The sequence below is a fragment of the Cuculus canorus genome, chromosome 9 (genome assembly GCF_017976375.1).
Source record: "Cuculus canorus isolate bCucCan1 chromosome 9, bCucCan1.pri, whole genome shotgun sequence".
Classification (NCBI taxonomy): Eukaryota; Metazoa; Chordata; class Aves; order Cuculiformes; family Cuculidae; genus Cuculus; species Cuculus canorus.
The window spans coordinates 26,868,078-26,880,599 of NC_071409.1; the positions used below are offsets into that span (position 1 = coordinate 26,868,078).

A 12,522-nucleotide genomic window follows, 5' to 3' on the forward strand; every position below is an offset into this window, starting at 1 on the left:
TCTGCAAACAGGCAGACCTGCCACAAAGCCTCTCTGCATCCGGATTTGGGTAAATAAAGCGTGGGGCGTGCGAGCTGCGGAATGCCAGGAATGCTGCCAGCCTTCCCGGGCAGCAGCGCGCAGCTCCGGGAGCAGGGGACACAGGGCAGGTAGGGCCCCAACAGCATCACAGCAGCAGCAGCTCCCTGAGAACTTCCCAACCAGCCCTCCCCAGCACTGCCCTCCTTTCTCCCCACCTTTGTCCCTGCCCTGAGCACGGGGGGACCTTGTTTCCCTGCTTGGAAAACCCAGGAGAAGCCACGGTAGAAGGAGGAGCTGGGCTCCAAGTTTCCCATTGCTCTGAATCTCTAAGCAACTCTTGCAGGGACAGAGATTCATCCCATGGCCACAGGAATCCCCGGATTTTCAGCCACGCTTCTTCCTGGATGGGAAAAGTAGAGCCGAAGCAGCGTTCGGCGTCACAGTTCCACCAAGACTGGCAATCCCAAGCCACCTTCCAGGGAGGAGGTGACAGCAGAGCTGCTTTCTTTTGCCATCGATCTGCGTAAAGCCCATTGCAGAGACATGGATGAGTCCTGGTCCCCAGAGACAGCAGGATAACAGAGAATGAGCTGCCAATAAGTGCCAAGTGGTGCACGAAAGGGAAAGGCCCAGCCTGGCTGGTGATGGCTGCCAGCGCCCAAGCAGCCACAGCCGAGTCCTCAGGGATGCTCCTTGCGAGGGCAATTAGAAATTAAATTCAAATGAGAGCAGCAAACAAAAGGCTGGGGAGCAGCACAGCGCGGCCGTAGGAGCCCTAACGCAGCCCCAGCTCAAACACCAGCAGAACTTCTGGTCTTCCAGAAAAACAGGGAGCCAAGTGGAGTGGGAAGGGCTTGGAGGTGGCTGACAGAGCTTGGGGACCAGGTATGACCAGGCTTGAAGGTGTGGCTGTCAAGGAGGCCCCGTGGTGGGAGCTTGGGAGGGCAGGAACCGGAGTTGTATGGAAGGAGAGGAGGATCCCACCAGGATGGATTTATCAGAGCACTGCAGGCAGGAAGGAAACTACATGGCCTCAAGCTGCACCAGGGCAGGTTGGACATCAGGAAACATTTCTTCACCGAAAGGGTCCTCAGGCTCTGTCAGGGGCCGCACAGGGAGGTGGTGGAGTCCCCATCCCTGGAGGGGTTTAACAGACGGTGGATGAAGTGCTCAGGGATCTGGGTTAGGAGTGGACAGGGACGGTTGGACTCAAGGATCTCAGAGATCTTTTCCAACCAAACAATTCTACGACTACATCAACATCTCTAGGTAACTCCATCCTTTCCCCCCATTGAGGTGGGGGAAATGGGATCTCAGTGCGATTTTGGGAACACACTGATGCTCTTGGGCACTGTTTCCCCTTCTCCCACGCAGCTGCCCCACAAATCGCTGCTGCAAGGAGCTCAGAGTGGGCAGCATTTCACCACTCCACCTCCTTTCTCCACAGCAGCACCTCCGTCTCACCCCTTCACAGGGGAAAAATCAGTACCTGTGGGTCATATTTGGGTTTTTTTATTAAAATATTGTTATACCAAGTGGAATGCGACAGCAACCTCGGTATAGGGCGGCACAACGCAACAGCCAGGTTTACGTTTAAATACTTCAGATAACTTAAAACGCACAAACAAGAACTCACCGTCTTTGGCAGGAAAAAAAAATAAGTTCACAGCACGAAAAAAAAATACTTAACAAGAAACACCAATAATAATATAAAATATATTAAGTCATGGGTTTGGTTTTCTTTTTTTCCTCTTTCATAATTGTTTTGTTTGTTTGTTTTCTACTCTGTAAACAATGCACGAGAACCGAACGCATTTTTTACGTGTCTGGGAGAGAAAAATAAAAAATGCAGTTGTCCAGCAAATGCACGCGTTTAAAGGAGAAAGAAAGGGGAAAAAATATATGTATAGACACGAGGTGCAAGGAGGGGAAGCGCCCGAGCTCAGAGGAGCGCGGCGTCGGTGCTGGCTACGGGCAGGAGCCAGCTGCCAGCAGCTGGGATGTGGTGGGGGATGAAGCCAGGAAAGGGGCAGCGCATCCCACTGCCTCCACCCGCCGCCCTGGCTTCGCTCCGAGCGCTTCACCTCCGGTTTCTGGGGGATTTCTCCTCCACCTTTCATCCCCTCAATTAACATTTGCGATTTGCTTCGCTGCTGTCCCATCCCGAACCCCTCGCCGGCCCACGCTAACAATCCAAAGGCAGGACGCAGGCGATGGACGCAGGTGATGAAGGTTTGGGGCTCCCAGCGCTCATCGTGTCCATGTGGATCCAAACGGTAGATGACACCCACGGAGGATTCCTTCCAGCTCTGACCTTGCACAGAGACATCAGCTGGTGGCCACAGTTTTGGCGAACAGAGAGGGATTTTCCAGTCGGAGGCCAAGCACTTGGGTGGATGGCTGAGACCCAGAGGTGGAATAAGGATGGAGCTGATGAGGGAGGGGATGGGAAGAAACCCCGCCTCAGGAAGAAGAGGCTGAAATGATAAATACATTTGCTCCCATCCTACAAATCCTGTGTGTATTTACAGAGAGGCTGGGAGCTCCTGCCACTGCTGCAGGGTCCCCAGGCTCCAGCGCGCCCTGCGCAGCTGGGAAGCCATGCGGGCACCGGGCAGGGACGGTGGCTCTCGGAGATGCTGCTGAGGTCCAGGCTCCGTCCTCCTTCCCGCAGGCTCCTCCATCCCAGGCAGGTGCAGGCAGGGAGGGGAGGGCAGAGGTGCCGTCGGGCAGCCCCTGCGTGGCCTTAAATCAGGATCTCCACCATGTCAGACAGTTCCGGGGCTCTGGCAGTGGCCGAGGTCTCTGTGGAGAAAGAAGACGAGAGTTGGAGGAGAGGTGAAGAGCATCAGCGCGGCGCCCACCCCACCGAAGGCCTGGCAGCTCCAGCTGCTGCTCCAGCCTCCCTTGAAAGCATTCAAGAAAAAAGCTCCTCACCTTAAAAATAAGAAAGCAACCAGCTTTCTTATTATTAAAATAATTATTATTAAAATAAGAATAATAAGAAAGAATAAAAAGAAAATAGGAAAGCCAGAATTCTTCTTATTAAAATAATTATTATTCAAATAAAGCTGGCAGCTCCAGTACTGCTGCCCCAGCCTCTCCCCAAAGCGTTCAAGAAAAAAGCTCTGCACCTTAAAAATAAGCAAGCAATGCATGATTGCAGGGATTCAAACCCACCAGCCTCGATAGGGGCTTTTCAAATGCCTTCAGACATCACTGATACTTGGACAAAGCCCATCTCCCAGCTGTGAAGGCCACATGCCGGAGCATTCCTGGCTCTGCTGCAGCCATTCCCAGGGAACTCATAGAATCATCGAATAGTTTGGGTTGGAAGGGACCTCAAAGCCCATCCAGTCCCACCCCTGCCATGGGCAGGGACACCTCCCACTGGATCAGGGGCTCCAAGCCCCATCCAACCTGGCCTGGAACCCCTCCAGGGATGGGGCAGCCACCACTGCTCTGGGCAACCTGGGCCAGGGCCTCACCACCCTCATTGCGAAGAAATTCTTCCTAATGTCTGATCTAAATCTGCCCCTCTCCAGTTTATACCCATTGCCCCTCATCCTATCATTCCACGCCTTTGTAAACAGTCCCTCCCCAACTTTTCTGGAGCCCCTTCAGGTACTGGAAGGTCGCTATAAGGTCTCCCCACAGCCTTCTTTTCTTCAGGCTGAACAACCCCAACTCTCTCAGCCTGTCCTTGTACAGGAGGTGCTCCAACCCTCACATCTCTCCATGGCTTCCTCTGGATCCGTTCCAACAGCTCCATGTCCTTATGCTTAGGATTCCAGAACTCACCGGTGCCCTCGCCCTGGCCGCTGCTCTCAGCTGCTCCGTCCGTCTGTGTGCTGCCGTCCTTGCTGCCGTGCTTGGAGTGTGAGGGCAGGGGAAGGGCCGTGGGTGCTGCTGCCCCTTCGCCGGTGGCTTTGCCTGCTGGAGGAGATGCTGTTAAGGATTGCTGACTCCTCTGGCCAGTCCCTACGGCTCAGCAGAGAATCCCCTCTCCCCAAAAGCTCTGCTTCCAAAACCAAAGGGCCATTGCAGGCAACTCCTTGCTGCCAAGCAAAGGAGGAACCATAGAATCATTAGGTTGGAAAAGACCTTTGAGATCTTTGAGTCCGACCGTCCCCGTCCACTGCTTAACCAGATCCCTGAGCACCTCATCCACCCATCTGTGAAACCCCTCCAGGGACGGGGACTCCACCACCTCCTGGGCAGCCTCTGCCAGGGCCTGAGAACCTTTTTGGAGAAGAATTCTCCCCAATGTCCAACCTGAACTTCCCCTGACACAGCTTAAGGCCATTCCCTCTTGTCCTCTCACCTGTCCCTTGGGAGAAGAGACCAACACCCACCTCTCTACAACCTCCTTTCAGGCAGTTGTAGGGAGCGATAGGAGAACAGACAGGTGTTTCTCTTTACCTGGGCTGCCGCGGGAGCTGCTCTCGGCCAGCCGGTCGCCCTGGCCAGCCCCCGGCCAGCTCGGGGCCGTGGAGGCTGCAAAGACAGAGGGCACGGACTTGGCCGGCCGCAGAGAGCCCTGGAGGGCTTTGCTGGGGTCCCTCCGTGAGCGCTGCTGCAGGACCTTGATGACGGCATCCTTCTCCAGGATTTGGGCATGGAGGACTTTTAACCTGGAGAGGAGAAGAGGCAGAAGCTGGGAAAGGAGCCGGAGGCAGGGCAGGAGGATGTGGGCACTGCCCGGTCAGACCACGGCACGAGCTTGTTGGCGAGGTGGACCTACCTGTTCTCCATCTCCTGGTGCTTATGGCTGGCCAGGAGGAGGTCCTCGTTGAAGCTGCTGTTGGGGGAGTGCCGTGGGGAATGGCTGATGAGGGTGGTGTCCCGCTGGGCGGCTGCTGTAGCTGCAGCATCCATGGCGAACTGACGCATGGTGCACTCCTCCAGGTACTTCTGCTCCCACTTGGTCATATCAGCCTCCAGGGCCAGGATCTTCTCCTCCTTCTCCCTCAGTTGCTCAGAGAGCGTGTGGGCGCTCAGCTCTGGCGTCTCCCCCCCGCCCGCGGCACCCGCCTGCCTCTGCAACAGCAAAAAAGGTTCATCAAGGCTCAGTGCTGGATCCTGCACTTGGGGCACAACAGCCCCGTGCAGCTCCAGGCTAAGGAAGAGCGGCTGGAAAGCTGCCTGGCAGAGAAGGACCTGGGGGTGTTGGTCAACAGTGGCTGAACATGAGCCAGAAGTGGCCCAGGTGGCCAAGAAGGCCAAGAGCATCCTGGCTTGGATCAGCCATGAGGTGCCCAGCAGGAGCAGGGAAGGGACTGTGCCCCTGAACTCAGCGCTGGTGAGACCACACCTCGAATCCTGGGTTCAGTGTTGGGCCCCTCACTCCAAGAAGGACATTGAGGGGAAGGGGCTGGAGAACATGGAGTCTGGGAGCAGCTGAGGGTCCTGGGGCTGTTTAGCCTGGAGGAGGCTGAAGGGAGACCTCATTACTGTCTGCAGCTCCCGGAAAGGAGGTTGTGGTGAGGTGGGTGCTGGGCTCTGCTCCCAAGTGACAGGTGATAGGACAGGAGGAAATGGCCTCAAGTTGCACCAGGGCAGGTTTAAGTTGGATATTGGGAAATATTTCTTCATGGAAAGGGTTGTCAAGCCCTGGCAGAGGCTGCGCAGGGCAGAGGTGGAGTCACCATTCCTGGAGGGATTTAAAGGCCGTGCGGATGTGGTGCTCCACATGGTTTAGTGGAGGCTTGGTAGAGGCAGGTTATGGGTTGGACTTGATCTTAAAGGTCTTTTTCCAACCTAAATGATCCTATGCTTCTAAAAAAAACTCAAAAGGTAGGATGCAGCACCCACTGCCGTGTCTCCCCAGCACCCACCTGCTGAGCCCGCAGCATCTTCAGCTCCTGCTCCAGGCGGGTGCGAAGCCGCAGCTCCAGCTGCTCCCGCTTCTCGCAGGCGGCCTGGAGCTGGCCCAGGGCTGCCTGCAGCCGCTCCACCTTCTCCACGTAGGCTCGCTTCTTCCGCAGCTCGGCCTCCGCCTTGGCCGCCCGCGTCTGGGCACTGCCCAGCGCCTGCTCCAGCAGCTCTGCCCGTCGCCGCTGCTCCTCGTGGGCGCTGCGCAGCAGCGAGACCTCCCGCTCCAGCCTCTCCTTCTCCTGCTGGTGCTCATAGCCTACAAGAGAGACCACAAAGTGTCAGCTGAGGAGGCTTTGCTGCCCTAAGGCTGGTCAACAAAGCCCCGTGGAGGTCTCGGCTCCCCAAAAGCCGGCCGGGCATCCCTCCCTGGCACACGACGTAAACAGGGCCGGGGCATCCCAGCCAAACACCTCCATTTGCCACATTCCAGCCCAAATCTGGGGTCATGAAGGGTAAAAGCTGCCCAGCACGAATCCAATCACCTTAGGGAAGGGGTTGGGATTCCCCTCCTCATGTCTCTCTACTAAAATAATGGATCGAGGTATGTTTTCCCTCAGAAAAAGCCTGTGCCTCTGTGAGGCAGAGGAGGGAGGAGAGCGAGAAGGGCCGGCCTGGCGCAGGGCGGGAGTGCATGCTCGGTGCTGGAAGAGCCGGTGGGGCGGCAGGAATGTGGAGAATGCGGGTCACGCCGCCGGCCGGCCAGCCGGCTGGGATTAATGGCTCGAGTCCAGCGCCAAGAGTGGCTCCATCCTCCCTGGGGAAGGACGAGAGCTCCCGCCTGCCACCCGTCGCCTCCTCCAGCTGAAAGGGAGCGTGCTGAGCCCCGCTGCCGCGCTCACGGATACCATGGAGCGAAGATGGGCCTCCCCGGGGACTCACTCTGTGCCAGAAGTTTGGCCACGCTGCCCTGGTTGCTCTCCTGCCGCTCCTGGGCCTTGTTGGCCAGCTGCTTGTTCGCTGATTCCAACCGCTCTGCTCCAAAGGAAATTAAAGCCAATTGAGATTTCAATACAACATTTTGACCGGAGGAAGTAGGAGAAGCCAAGCTTCCCATGGAAATACCCCGAGGTCAGGGAGCAGCCACAGGGATGGGGACATGGAGGGTCCCTCACCTTTCAGGTCCCGGTTGAAGTCCTGGAGCCGTCGCATCTCCCCATCTCTCTTGGTCCTCATGGCTTTTTCCAAGGCTTCCCGCTTGGAAGACGCCTTGACGAGGTTTTCATAATCCTCCGAGATGCGCTGTATCTCGCTCTCCAGCTGGGGCGGAGGAAGGGACAGGCCAGGGTTAGACATTCGTGGAATGAGGAAAGGCAAGGGAGATGCTGGCCAAAGCTCCCCCCGGTCGCTCAGCCCAGCCCCAGCTGCCAGAGGAGCTCAGCGCACCCATGGGATCCCTCCAACACATGTTTTTTGGGGGGAAACTAATTCTTTTCTGCCTTTCTTCTTGCAGAAGAGTCCCTCCGCAGGTTTTGGCTCTGCTGCAGCCCGGCCAGCAGGGAACAGCCGCCCCTTGTACGTGGCCACACAAAGGGCTTTCTGTGGTGGCCAGGGATGGGGGGGACAAGCGGAGGGAGGGGGGTCACTGGAGAATGGGCTCCTTCTCCCCCGGCCCGGCTGCTGCACCACTGCAGCTGCTTGGAGGGGAACAAGGAGGGAGGAGGAGAAGGGATTAAAACCCTCAAGGGGGTGAATTTTCACAGCAGCTGCTTGAGCATCCCTGGGGAGGGGAGCAACGACGCGAAGTCACCGCCGTTGGCTCACCTTCTGGATGCGGCTCGCCTTCTCAGCACAGCTCTCCAGCTCCCACCGCAGCTTCTCGTTCTCCCGATGGAGCCGCTCATTCTCCCGCAGGATCATGTCCGCCCGGGCCAGGCGGCTGCCAGCGGAGACCGCCTGGGCGCTCACCAGGGCCTCCACGCCAGCGGCACCCAGGGCGCCCGGTGGCGGCAGGAAAGCGGTGGGGACGTGGGTGGGCAGCACCCTGCAGGGAGGGAGGAGAGGGATGCCCAAGGGGCTTGGCAAGGTGGAAAAGCCAACCACATCGCCAGCATCCCACCAACCGCTCCAAAATCCGTGGGCTGAGCGGGTGCCAGTGCCGTTGGGTCACCCCAAAGGAGGAGGAAGGCTCAGGGAAGTGTCTACACTGCTTTTCAGGACTGGGAAGAGGTTGCATTCTAAAATGTGCTCGCCCAAGCACCATCAAACACAAGACAAATCCTGTCCTGCAGGGCTGCCTTGACCCAACAACTCCAGGACCTGCCTGGTGGGTCAGGATGGGCTCCTGCCCCCCAGCCCCATCCCATTGCCGGGGCTGTGGGCAAGCGACAGCTTGGCAAAGGATGCACCTCAGAAGTTGGCAGTGCTGCCCCTTTTCCTTGTTTTCTTGGCAAAGCCAGGGCTCCTGGCATAGCTCCTCACCAACAAATTATTGCTACGTCCTCGCTATACTCAGAGGAGCGGGGCCAGCCTGCCACTCCTCCTGCGGCCACCCCGAGTTCCTCGACATCGCGCTGCCTGCACCATCCCAAGCGAGGCAGCGGCTCGGCCCCGCTCTGCCGCGGGCTGCCCGCCAAGGGCCTGCATTCCTGCGGGATGATCTAGGAGCGAGGAAGAAGAAATATGTCTTCCTCATGGCTCCCCTTCTCCTCTTTGTTCCCTGCAAGGAGAAGATTTTCCTGCCGGAGATGCTATCGCTCTCTGCCTGGGTGGATCAGCAGGGCTGGGAGCAGCACGCGTCCTCCCATAGAGCCTCCAATTCCCTTCTTCACATCATTTTCCACACTGGAAAAAGTTATTCCAGCCCTCTCCAAATGCCAGGCAGCTTTCCAGACCTCTCCGTGGCCCTCCTGGAGTCAACTTGGGGCTTTGCTGGAGGCATCAAGCCGAAGGGAAGAGGAGAGCTGCCCGGCACTGCTCATCGCCTCCGCTCCCCACCCAGGCTCAGCTCCGCAGGAATCCCACAGCAATGGGAACAAACTGGAGTGGGTTTCCAAGGACCAGAAAGTCTTCCACCCTGCCCATGCCTGTTCCACACTGCACCTTTTCCTGAGCTGGTTCTAGCTCCTAAATTAACCTCAGATTCCTCCCGACGCATGGGGAGGGGGCAGGGTCTGCAGAGGCAGTGGGATTTCCATCTCCAGCTGGAAAATCCCAACCATGCTGAGGAAAATCAGGCAGAGGAGAGGAAAGTGCCAGAGATTCCCCACAGAGCCCCATGGGCTGAGCTGGATCCGGACCCACAAGGACACGGGGGTTGGAAACGGTTGTCCCACCCCCTGGCTACTCCGCATCCCACATCTTGTAGGGGGATGGCCCAGGGTGCCCAGAGCAGAGGTGGCTGCCCCATCCCTGGAGGGGTTCCAGGCCAGGTTGGATGGGGCTTGGAGCCCCTGATCCAGTAGGAGGTGTTCCTGCCCATGGCAGGGGTGGGACTGGATGGGCTTTGAGGGCCTTTCTAACCCAAACCATTCCATGATTCTATGATGATCTTCACAGCATCCATCCCAGCTCAAAGGTACCCCAAAAAGCAGAGCCCAGGGGGGCCAAGGGTTACCTGATTTCGGGATGTGGAAACCCCGGACCTTCCCGGGAGCAGGGTCGAGGCTCGGCCAGGTACGCGTCCTGGGCTGGGATGCCGTAGGGATAGTCCGGGGGGGGGTCCGCGCGGCTCAGGCGCCTCGGGGTTCTGCCCTCGCAGGGCAGCGAGCTGGTGCTGGCGCGAGAGCTGGGGGTAGCTGTGGGATGCGCTGATGGGGCTCTGCGCTTTGGCTCCATTCCTCTCCAGCGACATCCGCATCAGCCGCTCGCTCAGCGACCGCACGTGGCCGTGCTTCAGGTCCTTCAGCCCTTCATCGGGGCGGTGGGCGCCGCTTTCCGCCCTGTGCGGAACTGTGTCCCCCCGAATGCCCGGGCTGCCCCCTCCGGGCTGCTGCCCGCTCCTCTGCGAGGCAAACAGCTGGGAGTGCGCCTTGGCCTCCTCATAGGTCGGGAGCTCCTCGCCCTTGGTTTGGCACAGCTGATAGACGTTGTTCTCCAAGTAAACGTGGTCGGAATGGTGCTCCTGGCCCTGGGGCTCCTGCCGCGTGGATTGCTGCACCATTTGGCTCTCCTCGGTACTCAGGCTCTCCAGGGAGGAGCGGGGGCTGCTGGCAACACCGCCGCCGCGCAGGGCTTGCTGTTGGATGGCCAGCAGCGTGCGGTTCTCCGTGAGGTTCCCGTAGCGCAGCTGCTCCTGGATCAGGCGGTGCAGGACAGTCCCGTTCGAGTCCTCCGCCGTCCTCATGTCTGCAAGCGCCGTCGGCAAAGCCACGATTCCACCGGAGAAGGGAGTGCCCAGGGACCTTAGCAGGAACCAGCCACGATGAGGCACCTGCGCCGGGAAAAGAAGGGATAATTGGGAATGAGCTCCGTCAGAATGCAGCGCAGAGCCTCGTCAACAAGGGTTTGTTCGCCAAGAATCCCGCTCGGCATGCAGGCAGGGCGGGAGCGCGGGCACAGCCTGTGACACCAACACGGGCACGGCAAAGCACGGGCGCTCTCATCACACCCACGGCCGGGGATGGGAATGGGGTCGGGGATGGGGATGCAGGTCAGGAACAGCTCCAAGAGTTGGGAATGGCTCGGAGGGTCAGGAGTGGGGCTGGCTCTGGGGGTCAAGAATGGCTCCAAGGGTCGGGAATGGAGCTGGCTCCGAGGGCTGGGAATGGGGTTGGGGTGCGGAATGGCTTTAGGGGTAAGGAATAAGGTTGGAGCCAGGGCTGGCTCTGGGGGTTGGGAATGGGGTTGGGGTCAGGAATGGTTCCAAGGGTCGGGAATGGGGCTGCGGTCAGGAATGGCTCGGGGGGTCCGGAATGGCTCTGGGGGGCGGGGATGGGGTCGGGAACGGCTATCGGGGGGGCGGGGATGGCTCCCACGAACCCGGGACCCCCCTGGAAAGTGGGAATGGAGAACGAGGTGCCCCGAGGAGCAGGGACGGAGCAGCCGGGGGGTCCCGGTGCGGGTCCCGGTAAAGGGGGTTCCCGGTGCGGGGCCGGCGGGGTCCCTGGCGGGTCCCGGTGCGGGGGTGGGGGTCCCTGTGCGGGGGTGGGGGTCCCGGTCCCGGTGCGGGTCCCGCTCAGCACTCACCGGCGCATTTCGCAGCCGCTCCGCTCCCGGCCCGGCGCTGCTATGCCCGGAATGCGGGAGAGAGGGACCGCCCCGAGCGGGGGGGGCGGGGGGGGGGGGAGCGGGAGGGGCCGGGAAAGGGGCTGGGAAAGGGGCTGGGATTGGGAAAGGGACTGGGAAAGGGACTGGGACTGGGAAAGGGGCTGGGATTGGGAAAGGGACTGGGAAAGGGACTGGGACTGGGAAAGGGATTGGGAAAAGGACTGGTATTGGGAAAGGGGCTGGGACTGGGAAAGGGACTGGGATTGGGAAAGGTACTGGAAAAGGGGCTTGGAAAGGGACTGGGACTGGGACTGGGAAAGGGAAAGGGACTGGGAAAGAGGCCGGGAAAGGGGCTGGGACTGGGAAAGAGACTGGGAAAGGGAAAGGGGCTGGGACTGGGAAAGGTACCGTGATGGGAAAGGGACTGGGACTGGGATTGGGACTGGGAAAGGGGCCGGGACTGGGCCATGGGCATCGACACGGGCATGGACACTGCAGTGGGCATGGACACAGACACGGAAACAGAGACAGGCGTGCGAAGAGCCATGTGTGTGCTGGGAGTGTGTGAGGGGCCACCTGTGTTCCAGGGCCGTGTGGGGGGCCACACATGTACTGGGACGTGAGGGTCCATGTGTGTTCCAGGGCCATGTGAGAGGCCACGCGTGTGTTAGTGGCGTGTGAGGGGCCACACATGTTCCAGGGCCGTGTGAGGGGCCACACATGTACCGTGACGTGAGGGTCCACGCGTGTTCCAGGGCCGTGTGAGGGCCCCGCGTGTGCCGGGGCGAGCGAGGGGCCGGTGTGCGCCGTGTGTGCCACACGCGTGCGGGGTCTTGCAGCTGCCGCGCTGGGGGGTGGCTCTGCCCGCCAGCTGCCCGCCAGCACCGTCCTCCCCATTCAATGGCAGCTCACAGAGAAGCTCCATTGTCTGCAGCACCAACCCAGCCCCCCCGAAACCTGCGGCCCCATCTGCTCTGCCCCGCTCCCCCTCCTCGCGGCCCCTGCCTGGGGGGCCCTGAGAGGGCTCTTGTTGTCGAGCGCCACGCTCTGCACCTTTGGCCGAGCCCCTGCCTCTCCCCCGGCCTCAGTTTCCCTCTCCCGTGGGGCTGACACTGTCTGCAGCGTGGCTCCAGAGCCCGAATACAAACCAGAACCCGTTCCAGGTCCACATCCTTCGTCTCTGGGGCTGTAACGGATGGGCTAGATGCAGGCCGACATGAAGGGGTGGAGGGAGCCGTCCTTCAAAGCAGTGACCATAGGATCATAGAATCACGGAATGGTTTGGGGTTGAGAGGGACCTCAAAGCCCATCCAGTGCCACCCCTGCCATGGGCAGGGACACCTCCCACTGGATCAGGGGCTCCAAGCCCCATCCAACCTGGCCTGGAACCCCTCCAGGGATGGGGCAGCCACCACTGCTCTGGGCACCCTGGGCCAGGGCCTCCCCACCCTCAGTGTGAAGAATTTCCTCCTCATGTCC

General features: G+C 59.8%; 1 protein-coding gene across 1 annotated transcript; it reads right to left on the reverse strand.

Moving 5' to 3' along the window:
* Nucleotides 1-1,517: 1,517 nt before the first annotated feature.
* Nucleotides 1,518-11,098, reverse strand: AMOTL2 (angiomotin like 2). The gene is given in 11 exon segments (XM_054074865.1): nucleotides 1,518-2,826; nucleotides 3,823-3,957; nucleotides 4,444-4,655; nucleotides 4,766-5,061; nucleotides 5,859-6,154; nucleotides 6,778-6,870; nucleotides 7,011-7,155; nucleotides 7,660-7,879; nucleotides 9,452-9,555; nucleotides 9,557-10,267; nucleotides 11,023-11,098. Coding segments are annotated over 10 exon segments (2,184 nt in total). The 5' UTR covers nucleotides 10,181-10,267; nucleotides 11,023-11,098; the 3' UTR covers nucleotides 1,518-2,767.
* Between the last annotated feature and the right edge of the window lie 1,424 nt (nucleotides 11,099-12,522).